General features: G+C 41.5%; 1 protein-coding gene across 1 annotated transcript in view; it reads right to left on the bottom strand.

The window, feature by feature from the left end:
* Window positions 1-13347, bottom strand: part of LOC105196760 (protein lozenge) — a 33744-nt gene that overhangs the window by 14450 nt on the left and 5947 nt on the right. Inside the window, exons 3-4 of the mRNA XM_011162848.3 lie at window positions 11788-11901; window positions 6278-6589 (exon numbers count right to left, since the gene is read on the bottom strand). Of these exons, the coding sequence (XP_011161150.1) occupies window positions 6278-6589; window positions 11788-11901 (426 nt within the window). The remainder of the gene's footprint in view (window positions 1-6277; window positions 6590-11787; window positions 11902-13347) is intronic.

Genomic DNA, 13347 nt, shown 5'->3' with positions numbered 1-13347 from the left:
AAGGTTCGAACTTTGCTTTCTTATGAGAAGGTACAAATTGCAAAGAAGAAAAGTTTACGTCGTCGTTTTTCAAACTGCGCAGCAATCTATTTTCTTCACGAGTCTTTCTCACGCAAATTTTTGGGATGGATTGTTGTTCGATGCGATTAAAATATAACTCAATGTAATTTAACGTCTAAAATTATCTTGAGAAGATGTTAAAGAAAGATGAATAAATGCGTGTCAAGTGCGCTGCTTCTTAATGTGCCATAGATCCTTTCACATCCCATAGACGATTTAGCGCGTGTTAATAACCTCGTGATAGAGCATGATAGGGGTCGCCATGTTGCGAGGGTGAGTCGTGATAGGAGTGTGTGTGACACTTTCCTAATTGCCTCGCAACTTCCCGCCCTTTCCCCTGTTTAAGAAAAGCAACCCTTATCCGCATGTTCCTCGCGGGGCTGGTAGACTTTAGATCGGGAAACTTTCGAGCAACTGGACGTGATCCTTCGCTTTCTACTGCGTTATAAAGATAATCATTTTATATAAGAAGCTTTACACACGTTTAAACATGAGAAATTTCATAACTTAATTATAGTAAATTTAATTATAATAAATTTGCTCTTAATATAAATTTTTGTATACAAGGAAACATATTGATATTATTGCTAATAAGTAATCCACTATTTCTTCATACATATCACTTTATTAATAACTGTGTATGGTATAAAATCTGAATATAACTTCAAAATACTACTTCAAAAAAATGGTTACAAGTCAAGCGGCGTATTCATCACAGCATTTTACACAACTTCAGTAGCGGAAAAATGCTGCAAAAGCATGTGAATCAATTTGCATTGTTCTCCATGATAATAGCATGTCATATTACATATGCAAATATTAATTTAGCAATTTAACGAAGGTGATTTGAATGAACGACAACATTCAGGTTGCCTCAAAAATGTAAAGACGCTGATATTCAAGACCGGATAAAAACCCTATGTTATCCAAAAAGAACTTTTATCGTTTAGGAATAACTCACCAAGTTCCAAATCGGTTGCATAAAATCGGAAAATTTTTAAAAGAGAGAAAGTAAATTCCCCGCATATACAGTAAAAAAAACAAAAAAAAAAAAATAACGGAATCAAAGCGTGTCTTTTATTGCTTACTAAGCGATAAAAAAAATCTTTTTTATAAAAAATCATTACGCTGATGATGACAAGTGGCTTTGTTATGATAATCCAAAACGTAGAAAATCATGGATAGATCCGAGACAACTTACAACAAAGACGCCTAAACGAGATATACAAAAAGTTATGCTATATATTTGGTGGGATTTCAAAGGTGTGATTTATTATGAGTTACTTAGACCCGATGAAGCAGTAACTTCAGATCGCTATCGCCAGTTTTGAATGAGAAGTCGGAGAAAAAGTGACCCATTTTTGGAAAAGGTTACCCAGCCAAATTGCTGCATGACATTGTTCGACCTCATGTGGTGATATTGGTCAAATATACGCTGTTACAACTGAGCTAGGACATTTTACTGTACCTAGCGTATTCACTAGACATATTGCCTTCAAATTATCATTTTTGTTCGATACACGCTTTGTCTAATAAAAAATTTAGAAGTGTTGAAGATATAAGTTCATTGCAAGTAAAAAAAACCAGTCTCTCTTTCTATTGAGTCGGAATCTATACTTGCCTGAAAGATGAAAGAAAATGTTGCAAAATAATGGGGGAATTACTTTTATGATTGAATAATATCGATATGTTTTAACAATAAATATTAAATTTCATAAAAAATAGTGGATTACTTATTCGTACACCTAAAACACGAAGAAAGAAACTATTTTTCTGTTTCCTTGAACTTTTCATAATGCGGGTGGCGGGATAAAATTGTGATTGTGCCCACTGAATTTACGGCAGTCGGATGTCGGTTAAAATGAGATATTGGAATTGGACTTGCCATATAATGCGTACATGGATAAGATCGTGCCGTTCTCAAGAACATCGAAATAACGTTTAAGTAAGAGTGCCAGCTGCAGCAAGTAGCAGCAAGGAGGCGTAATAATCTCGTACAAGCACGCACTAGGCTTCCATTAAGCCGCGTCGGCAGCATTCTAAGTACTAACGAGTAAAGTGCACGGAGGCCGGAGGAGTTGGGTAGCCCGAGATCCACGGTAGGACAATCAGTAGGTGGAAAAAAATCCGCGGAGCAGCCAGAAAGGTAGTCGCATTCTTGGTAGCTGCGGAGGCACGTGGGAATCGCGAGATCGGGCCTCCTCTGTAGATCTCGGTTCCGGCGTGGCGCGGCGCGGCGGTGTAACGTTGCTCTCCCGCATGGTTCGTCGTCTTTTTGGATATCTTCTAGGTAAAGTACGAGCATCCCGGTAAATAGGTAAAGAGCCGAGAGATGCGCCGGCCGGTGCAGCCGCGGCCTCTTTGTCTCTTTCTCGCCGGCGAGTAATATGCCGGCGAAGGGGGATATGAGAGAGAGATGATTTCCTTCTTGCTAACTCGCGACAAGCTGCTCCTGGATTCTTCGCGCGCACCTCCCGGGGACGAAGCTCGCAACGCGAATTACACGCTTCTTAACCTTAACCACCCGGTAACTGGCCGCACGTAAAAATCGTCAATCGTTTGCGTGGCCGAAAAATACGCCGAAGAATCGTGATCATGAGAGAAAGAGAGATTATTTTTTTTATCAAGAATCTCTTTTTTTAAATTTTCAAGATTTCAGTAAAATATATTTTATATAGTAATTACGTATTTTTTAAAATTATGATTGCATTTAAATTGTTCTAATGTTATGTGAGTCTATATACGTCCAAAACTTTGATAGATATTCTCAGTCTTTCAAGTACAGGGAATTATATTTTCATCTCTTGGTTGGTACAGATTTGAAATATTTAACACCACCTTGGATTTGGCGATCGATAGTGACTATCGTATGAGGCTGAGGTACATTTAATAAAAATTTTTATAACTTTCTCACTGACAATCGACTTTACAGTGAGTCGAAACGTACGATGGATTGATAAAGTAAAATGTTTTTTAACTAATTGCGCATTTATAATCACTCTTTGACTCTCATTTAAGTGAATATATGTTTTGATTAAAAATATTTTATCTGTTCTTATTTCGTGGACATTTCTAATTTATTTATTCAACTGTTCGTTTGTCTTAGCCGGTTAAATAACTTCCTCCTCATAAACCACCATGACGCGTCTTTAGAAACGTAGTTTTCGTCCCTTTCTCCGACAGCAAAGCTGTTAGAAGGCATGCTGGATAATTTTTTTCTCTCTTTCTCTCTCCCTTTGACGTAGTTTCTCGTCAGAGATAAGAGAGAGAGAGAGAGAGAGAGAGAGAGAGAGAGAGAGAGAAAGAGAGAGAGAGAGGAAAAGAATGACTACGCGACGACGACGACGACGGGAACGAAGAAGGAGGACGCAAAGACGGGAAACAAGAGTTCGCTTGCAACCTATACGAGTAGACGTGGAGGCAGACAGAAGGAGTCAGCACAGAATATACAATCAGCATGATTGTTTGACACCCCATAATCAGCGTCCTTACCCCTACTATGCCGACAACATCGTGGCTTCACCGTTCGTCTTACCCTCCCCTCCCTCTTTCCGCCCGCGCGTTTCTCCTTTTCCTGGTGCCCAAGCAGGCACTCTTCTTCGTTCCTTTCACGTTGATATCACTTGAGATCCGCTCCTCTCCCTCTCTTCTCTCGCCTCTCATTCCTCTCGCATCATCTCCTGGCCGGGATACCCACTCGGTCCGTTGCCACTGCGCGCGGGGCCTCATTACCCCGATCATGACTCGAAATGAGACTCGGCGAGGCAAGGAAGAAACGGACACGGTTATATTATAAGAGACAGAAATAATGCTCGCTTCTCTTTTTTCTTCACTTGGGGACCTCCCGACCGACGACGTGGCGTTTACTCTTTCAGTGAGGACAGTGCGGCGGACTTTGTACTTTGAGATTTACACATGAAATATTGCGATACACACTCACATACACTCAGAAAGCAATTGTGGAATTTATTTATGCAATATTCAAGAAAAATTGTGCAAAAAATTTTACCTTTTCTCATTTCTTTTTATTTTCTGAGCTGTTGAAGCATAATCTTATCAATTTCACATAGTTACCAGCTATATTACATTTTTACTCTTATACTTATGATAGAATTTTTTAACAATTTTACTTCTTTTTCTAAAAGAACTTTCCGGCACGTACGTGAGATTTAGAAAGCAATCACGAGATTCGAAGTCATGGAGAGAAGAGGCGAGGAGGAAAAGGAAAGAGGAGGAGAGACGAATAGGTTCGATTCAGTAACGTCGCAAGCGAAGCGAACAGAAGATAAAAGGAAGAATCGCGCAAGCGAAGGGCAAAAACAACATCCAGCTCCGGATCGATCGCTTCTCGATCGATCCCTGGTATTACGCAGACGTGCACGTGAGTCGTACGTGAGTGCACAAGCATGTCGGGTGTGCCGTCGGCAGAAAGATATCCGAATCGAGTGAAAAGAATTATCTGAAGATGGAAGGGCTGCTAAAGACAAAACGGGATAGCTCTCTTTCCTCTCCCCTGATTCTGACGTGGTGGAAGAAGATTACATCCACTCGGTCATTTTGCGCCGCACATAAGAGTCCGGCGCGTATCAAAGTTGGGAACTGCTCATTAGAGACGCGAAGAAGGAGAACCAAGTGTCGAATGAATGAGCGGTAAATGGAATATCCGTCGAGATTGCATCCATTCATGCCAAGTGGAGGGTAGTGAAATGATATCGTTAATGGCTTTTTTTCTAACGAGTTTCTAACGAGTCGTTATGCGTTCTTTCAGGCGCGCAATGATAAGCGCTTTGCGCGGATAAACGAGCTAATTACGATGGTCGATCTCATAGAAGTGTCTCGGGGTGACGAGAAGTCTCAGTCCGGAAGGTGACGGAGGACCCGATCGCAGAGCGAGAAGAGGTGAGGAAGCCGGGGTTGCGGAGGAGGAGATTAGGGCAAAGAGAAACCGCAACGTAGCTTCAAAGAGGTCTCACCAGCCAGAGGCGCGTCTACTTAACTTTGATCAGGTCGAGACCGCTGATGCGAGACGAGCCTCGCAGAAATAAAGTGCCTTGCCTCGACCTTCCCGCCTTTTTGCATCCTAAATTATCTCGATAGTTCGAAATATCGAAGCTGTCCGACAGGCGCGGAGCTCGCGCGTCGAATAGCTTCTGTCGTCGTCGCGCGAGAGAGAAGTGCTCGCTTTTTTGCCAACTGGACGAATTTTCCGCCGTAAATTGAACGACTCAAAGCCGTGGGGGTAATTTTCAGATAATTCTGTTTTTTTATCATAGGCAAATTTTTCTTGAATAGAAAAATTTTCGCGGAGAAAAATATCTTCGTAGGCCTCGGTAGCTTATTCGCGACCGATGACGTTCTTCCACGAGGAGGAGGAGGAGGAGGAGGAGGACACTTTTTCCTCGTGCTACGGCGACGCAACGGTGCATCGAGAGAGATCGGCAAGGAGGGAGATGGAAACGGCAGGTTGAATGTCGTTATTACGTTGAATTAGAGGGTGCAGAGCCGGAACGAGGTATGAAACTATTACCTCGCGAAACGGCAGAGATCTCCTCTCTTTCCCTCCCAACCCAAGCTCTCCCTCCTCGATTCCTACCTCTTCACCCTTTCGCGACAAAGGGTTAGGTGGGGTAGAGTGCGTTTCGTTCTTCACGAGGCACGTTGCGCGAAGAGAGTGCAAGATGATGATAGCGGCACCACGAATATTCATCATAAGCCAAAGAAGCAAATATACTGGAAGATGTTGTTTCTACTTAACACTTGGACAAACGGTATGTGAATTTTCACTAAAATATAAACAAGCATTAATCTGTGCAATAACACGCGTTAAGATTATTCTTCAAAAAATTTATCCATAATAAAAAAAAAATAAAACACTTTGTTAAAATAATTCTTGATAAAATTTGAAATTATTCTTTTTCTTAAAAAAAATTAAAAAAAAATGAAACAGTATGCATTAAAATTGCGTAATGTCGAAACAAGTGAGATAATTGTTTTTAATTTTTAACACATGTAAAAATTCGTACCTGTTTGTATGATAATGAGATTTTATTTTTATACGCCGTTTGCCTGAGTCTTAAATAGAAATAACATCTCTACTTCGTTGTTCAATTTTAACGCGTAAATGCTAATGAAATTATGTTATAGCTTCGCGTAAAACAAATAGGACTTAGAACAATTGCATCGTGTAAAAATAGGCAACAGCAAGATCAGAACTCACCGCCGTGCTGAGGACTGCGCTTGTAGCAATCCTGATGAACGGAAGAGCCGCCAGTAGCCCCGAGGTGTGTACTGGAAGCCGGCGATGCGGTCGGGTCGGTGTTGTTGGGGTTGGTGCAGGCACCGCTAACCGAATTCGTGGTGACGTTGTTGCCAGTCTGCTGGTCGTGTAAGTGACTGCTGCTGTGATGATGGTGATGCTTATTCCTCCCGAAGGATTCGAGTTCCCGCAGGTGGGACCTGAACGAGGTCGGCGCGTCGAGGAAGGGTCTTTGTCCTAGGCCCAGTGCGCGAAATTGCTGATGCTGCTGCCCTGAAAAAAAGTTATTCACGACACATATATACACGTACATACATCGTACCACTTGCTCGTAATTTTGAATCGTTTAAATTTATTTCTTGCAATCGGTATTAAACTTTGAATTGACAAAAAATAATGTTTTTATGATTGCAAATTGCTTCGTGAAAAATTTTCAAACATACACTTTCGATCTTTTCTTTAGACGTCTGGATTTTTTATGTCGCATTGACACGATTCGGACACGTGGAATCTCTAAATCGGCGAGATTGACCAACGCGCGTCTACGTCATTAGTCCAATAGAACGGGATAATGAAGAAACTCAACCTCTCTTCCCTTGATAGACTTCAATAGCATTCCGCGCATATCCGGGGCCTCACTGATAGACAGAATCTCGAGCCAAGTATCGCGGCGTATACATAACGTGGGTATTCCGATTCCCTATTACGTCGGATACTAATACAAGCTTGATACACATTGTTACACGGCAATGCACATGACTCGGCACGTGTACCAGCTCTGACGCTTACATAATAATTGGAGGTGCATAGACGAAATACAAGACGAAATGCATTAGACGTATAATAACAAAGTTAATCCCTTCGAAAAGTTATAAGCCCATGGGATATTTTACGGAAAGCAGATAGAAGACAAGACTAAAGTGTAACATATATATTCCGACGTGTCGACAATTGATCTTTGTAATTTCGCACTTTCAATATTTTACATACTGTTGAATAGAAAGACAATAGAAACTCCGAGATCTATCATCAATACAGCACTATCGACGTGCAACAGAAGTAGCACATTTGCCTTCCCTGTTTTTCCCATGCTTCTCTCAATCTCTTCTTCTTTCTCTCTTTCAACGGTTTCAGCACGGAGGAGAAGAATGAGAGCCTAGGCGCAAATTGTTATTCTTTGAGAGTAGAAGGGGAAGGAAAAGAGAGAAAAGGAAGGAGAGACAGAGAGAAGAGAAAGACGGAGGCGGGGAAACAAAGATAGAGAAGGAGAGAGAAACACCTCCGGCCACGAGGGCGAACGACAAATAAAGTTCGACCACAAACTGCACGAAATTGTCGGCGAGCCCAGATGGTCAGCTTCAGTGCTCTGACCGATGCCTACAAGATTATTCCTTGCTACCGACTACCACGATCGGCCCGCGCCAGGAGATACTACAAGCGAGGGGCCCATGTATAGGGGCCCCGCGCGGATCCCACGACTTCTCACGTACCGGACGCCGATAATGCCCCAAACGTACGGAACGTTACGCAGCGATGGGCCCTTCGATGTGTTACTCCTTGCCCGGTTTGGGCTCTCGCGAAAGGTCAAACGGTAGACGCAAACTTCATCTGCAAAAAATTTTTCTGTAAAAGAAAGCTTGCTCGAAAAATTTCGAGAGATACGGATGTTTCGATGGGGGAGATGGAAAATCGTTGTGAAATCTTTAGACACGTATTATGTACAAATTCTTTGCAGAAAGAAACGCATAACCGTGACGAATGCAATCTGACGATCCTCAAGATAAGAGCAAGAATGCAAAGAAGAAGATTGGTCGGTGAAAAACATTTAATTACAATAAACAAGAATGATGGTAATATAACACCTTCATCAATCGGCCCTCTGGCTTGTGAAGCACGGATAAACGGGGAGAGCAAGGAAGAGAGAGGAGGTAGGACGGAGAGAGCAATAATTCCAATCTCCACGGCACGAGTGGTGGACTTATCTAATCAAAGTGTGGCGGCTCCGAGAGGACGGAAATAGCGCGGCTTTTTCCTCCTCTCTAATAACGGGGCCTCTCCCTCCGCCCGTCTTACGTTCTCCTTGACGCCAGTGCCCAGGCCAGAACAGCGTTTCCTAGATTTCATTCTCCTTTGCTCTTTTTTTTTTCATTTCCTAACATTAACGCATTTCGCGTATCCATGTACATCCGCTCTTGATTTCAGATCGTCGTAATGATAACCGCGAATAGTTCTTCCAAAGAGCGTTATTTACGCTTACGTAGCCGAGCGGAAGCTTCGCTAGATCCGCCACTTTTCGACGTAGCTTTATCAGGAGGTGGTCTTTAATCGGACTTTTCGGTCGCCGATAGAGCCTTCCTCTGACCGGTATATCAGGATCAAGAGTTGGCCACGAGGGAATCCAATCGCGAAGTAGCCCGGTCCAATTTTAACATTTTGATTGACGGCCGCCGACGGCCGAAATTGCTTCGTATGATTCCTTTCGTCGCTATCGGTTTTCTCGAAAACAATATTTAAGAGAATGTCGATTGGCGAACGTAGGTATACGATTTTGTAGAGATAAAGCGAAACATTGATTGACCTGGCGGCAAGAAATCGACGAATCGGTTGGTAGCGACGGATCGTCGCCTCTCTCGTGTATTTTACGACGCGAAATTCAGGTTTCTCAAATTCCGAGTTAAAAAAAAAAAATTTACGTCACGTCCTGTCTCTTGTCATTGACTAAAAATGCGAAAGCGGGAAGTGCATCGCTGGCGACGCTCCTCGTATTAAAAGAGGAAATCATTTCACGAATCTATGGTATCCTACTAATAGACGACATTTCAAATATGGATCAATTACGGAGCGAAGCAAATTCAATTTCGACCTTTGACTGACAGCACCCATCCATCGATATCGTTTCGCTCGCTTGCATTTCGATGATTTTGGGCCACGGTGACGGGCAGCGGCCACTTTGTTTCGCGGACGCCTCTCTCGTTCTCGATTTACCCGTACCGCGCTCGATTCGTCCTACGTTACGCCGCTCTGCTGCTGCCGTTTCAGTTATTGGCAACTGACAAATTATTCGAACACTACTTCGTCGTCGTTGAATCGCCTATCGCGAAAAGTCAAACCTATCCATCTTGCGTTCTAATCATTTCAACAATTTGTCGCGCGTTATTACAAACATTTGTCTTTTCTTCTTAATGAAATATATTATAATGTATTATAATTTATCTCACACATGTGAATTGAATGAGAGAGAAAGAGAGAGAGAGAGAGAGAAAGAGCACTTCCTTTATCGAAATCGCCTCTCTTCCTACAGGAAAGACTCGTTATTCTAAACTCTTTCGCTGTCGGTGCTGCGAAGCGGCGAATTACGAAAATTGCCCGATTATATTGGCCATATTGGTCTATGGCACACGGAGTGCGGCGCGGAGGGATGATTTCCGATAACAAAAAGCTTGCGATTATGCACGCAATAATGAGAGCCGGCAGGTGTCTGCGGGGCATCGAGCGTCGCGCATTGTTGGCAGCACAATGAAAGCGCTGTCGGTTGTTTTGCTCGATGGCTTTCGTACACCGGTCGCTGCATAGATTGTCTCCCTGGTGCGTGCCAGCCGATGAGGCACGCCATCGGCGATGCCAAACCCGTGTATGCAATATGTCGTCATGCGTGTTCTATTCCGCGAACGCGGTCCGTGCCACGCGACACGCGTTCGTCCGCGTTGTCTCTTTCGGTTCGGAAAGGGCCAGTAGGTCGGCGATGCGACGTCCGGTTTGTCTCGAATCGACAGTTTAAACGGCGTAAACGAGCCTCTCGTTTAAAGCAGATATCACTTGCGAATTATCGGGAAAGACAATAATCACAAATACATGAAGAGCTACGCGATACTCTGGATTTGTTCAGACAAAGTCTGTCTATAAATTGTTTCTGTTCTTGACAGAACCAATGTAAACTTTCATCTCGGCTTGATTTACGTCTTATCTTTTCTTAGTTTTTAGAAGAAGATGAAGAGTAAGTTAAATTGAGATTAAAGTAAAGCTACATTGGCGGAAATGGTCATAAGACTATCAATTTTTTTTTCAATGGAAAATAAACGGATCTTGTTGTCTCTGTAAACGTTTCCTCAAATTTCTTTTTTACGCCAAATCGAATCGACAAAATTTTACCCCAATTGAATCAAATCATTGATACGTTACTTTTAATTAAGAACATACTTATTATTAATATTCAAATTCAAATACTTGATTGTTAAACCATGTGTCAACGCAACTGAATGGATATCAGAGAGATACTCTAACTGCTCTTCGTTATGCGGACTTGAAAGATCCACGTCTTTTTCGTGCTTGGTACACTGAGGAATAGAAACATTCAATATCATTTTGGATTTGAAGTAAAGCTGGTAATTCGAATAAAAAGTACCATGCGTGAATATTCTCTAGCTCTTTGATTATTTATCCTCGACAAATTCAAATAGTCCTCCATTGTACAAGCTAAATCGAGAATTATCTTATAATTTATGAACGATGAAATTGAATGATAAAGTAAAGTCGCTCGAATAAAACATCTTTGTTGGGTACATTAAAGCGTTGGACGCCACAAAGTCGATGGAAGTCGATGGACACGACTTGAAACTTTAACTCCTTCGTTAAGTGCACTTTATGCCGGCTGGAAAATTGACGAGATTCACGCGTTTTTGCACCTGGTCCCGCCCGACACGCGGCCCGAGTCAAGCAGTAAAAACAACAGTAAAATCAATCACGCTCGACCATTTCGAAAAAAATAGTGGGGCCGGCGGGTGTATGCGGCGCCCTGCTTCCATCAATACTTTATACAACAAATGCGAAACGCCCGCAAAAAACTGCCGTTTTCGCGGTTAACTCCGCAACGGCTATTAATCTGATATCGAAATAACGACCATTTTTTTTTGCTCGCCGCGGATGCATCCGAAAATAGGTGTCGGCTGAATCGTCGGGCGCACAAGCGCGCGATATCTCCTTCTGATCCGACGCGGAGGGACGCGGAGCCGCAGTTTATAAAACCGGAGGGTCGGGGGCGGCCGCCCCCGATCGACTTTTACTGCGTTACTCGCGTGATTCTATCAATTTCGGCCGACCAATAATGAGTCCGCCAACAGAATGTTTTAGTAATTTTTCGGGTGTTTCCGCGGCAAATTAGCGTAAGTGAGTTAACGTATCCGGCGCGCACGAACGCGCGCTTGTAAAAGCATTGTCTACCGCGTGTATGTTACGTACGCGTGTGTATGGGTGCGCGAATAGTCCGACCCGAAACACGCATCAAGCGCGATACGCACGTCGACCACTGCATCATCGCGCACCATCTGCTCGGTAATGACTCCCCATTACCGCGTGTACAGGGACTTTCGTTGAATTATCGGTACATTTTCCGAGAATCCCCCCGAGCAGAGCCGCGTCGCTCGGATAGATCTCGCGAGCGAAGCGTCGCATAAAGTGTCGCATGTTCCACTTACTCGTTTTCGATCGCGGCTCCCGTGGTCCATCGACGGTCACCTTAATCGCCCTTGTGTAGGTCGCCACTTGGGGTGGCGTCGTCGACACGGTGATGGTGATGCTGAAGCTCTTCCCTGCCACAGAAAACGGCATTGTCTGTACACTGAAGCATTTGCGATTCCAGCACTAATTTACTCTTCTATACTATTTCTATCGGTTTACGAACGCATAAATTTGATAAGATATCTTTCTCAATCTCTTCAAAAGATCACTACACGTATCCTAATAAAAATACGTATTATTTTTCTATACGAAATTCTTTTTCTCGTAAAATACTTGATTATTACTTAAATGGAATATTGAATTTATACATCTTCTACATCAAATTTACGTACAGGTTGTAACAAGTGTTAAATATTCTAAAGACGTATTCCCATCGAACAAGCATTAGAAAAGTTCATATAACGAATCTAGGAATGCTTAGCAATTTCTGAGATAGGCAAGATTTTATTGTGAAACGATGAAATATCTTGAAAACGAAGCAATTGATTTATGTCAAAATATATCAATACACTGCAAAAAGAGTTTGGTAATAGCTATCAAATGTTGAATGAAATAATATCAATTAAATATTTGATTAATATAACCAAAAATACTTTTTTAAATATTCTATAAATATTGCTAAATTTGATTAAATTTATTAAATATTTGTAAAAGTAAAATTATTTTTGGTTATATTAATTAAATATTTGGCATTATTTCATTCAACATTTGGTAGCTATTATCAAACTCTTTTTTTCAGTGTATAAAATATAAGTATAAAATATCTTGTAAACTATTGATTTTTTGATAATTCCACTTTTTAACACTTTTATACGCAGAATAATTAAACGAATTATATTATGTAAAAAATCTTTCAATTTATAATATATAAAAAATAATTTTATTTAAAAAAATGGAAATTTATATAACCTTGAAAAATCTGTTCTTTTTTGAAAATTGGTTTTGCCATTATTTACTCCTTTTTAGACCATACAATTTTTGTATGAAACATTTTTTGTCAACTTTGGCTTTGAAATATTCTACTGTTTGACAATAAAATTCTTTCTACCTCAAAAACTAAGCGTTTTTAAATGTGTTTATACAAACTTTTTTAAAAGTTTTGTGGCAATAGGAATATATTTTAAATACTTTAATATATATTTGACACTTTTTTGTTTATACCCTGTACAAGTAATTCCGTACATCTATTTCATTAATTAAATGCTAATAAATGTTATCAATTAAGTGCCAATAAATATATTCGTTCCTATCTTTGATTAAATGTGACAAAGGTAAGCTCTAATTTATAATTTACGACTTTGTAATTACGTCCGTGTCTATTAGATCTTAACGGAGCCTCTCGGTATTCTTAAGCACGTTAAAAGATAATAGAGGAGGAGTGGATACTCGGGGGTGGAGCGGTCGTGTACATATATCATCGGTGAAGGTCTGGAAGTTGAAGGCTCGGTATATTAATTCCTTCTCCATAAACGTCCGTCGGAGAGATTGACTACGCGCTCTTAAACGGCCCATCGCGC

Source organism: Solenopsis invicta, chromosome 2 (genome assembly GCF_016802725.1).
Source record: "Solenopsis invicta isolate M01_SB chromosome 2, UNIL_Sinv_3.0, whole genome shotgun sequence".
Classification (NCBI taxonomy): Eukaryota; Metazoa; Arthropoda; class Insecta; order Hymenoptera; family Formicidae; genus Solenopsis; species Solenopsis invicta.
Note: the sequence above shows the minus strand (reverse complement) of the source record. Positions and strands in the feature narration are given on the sequence as shown.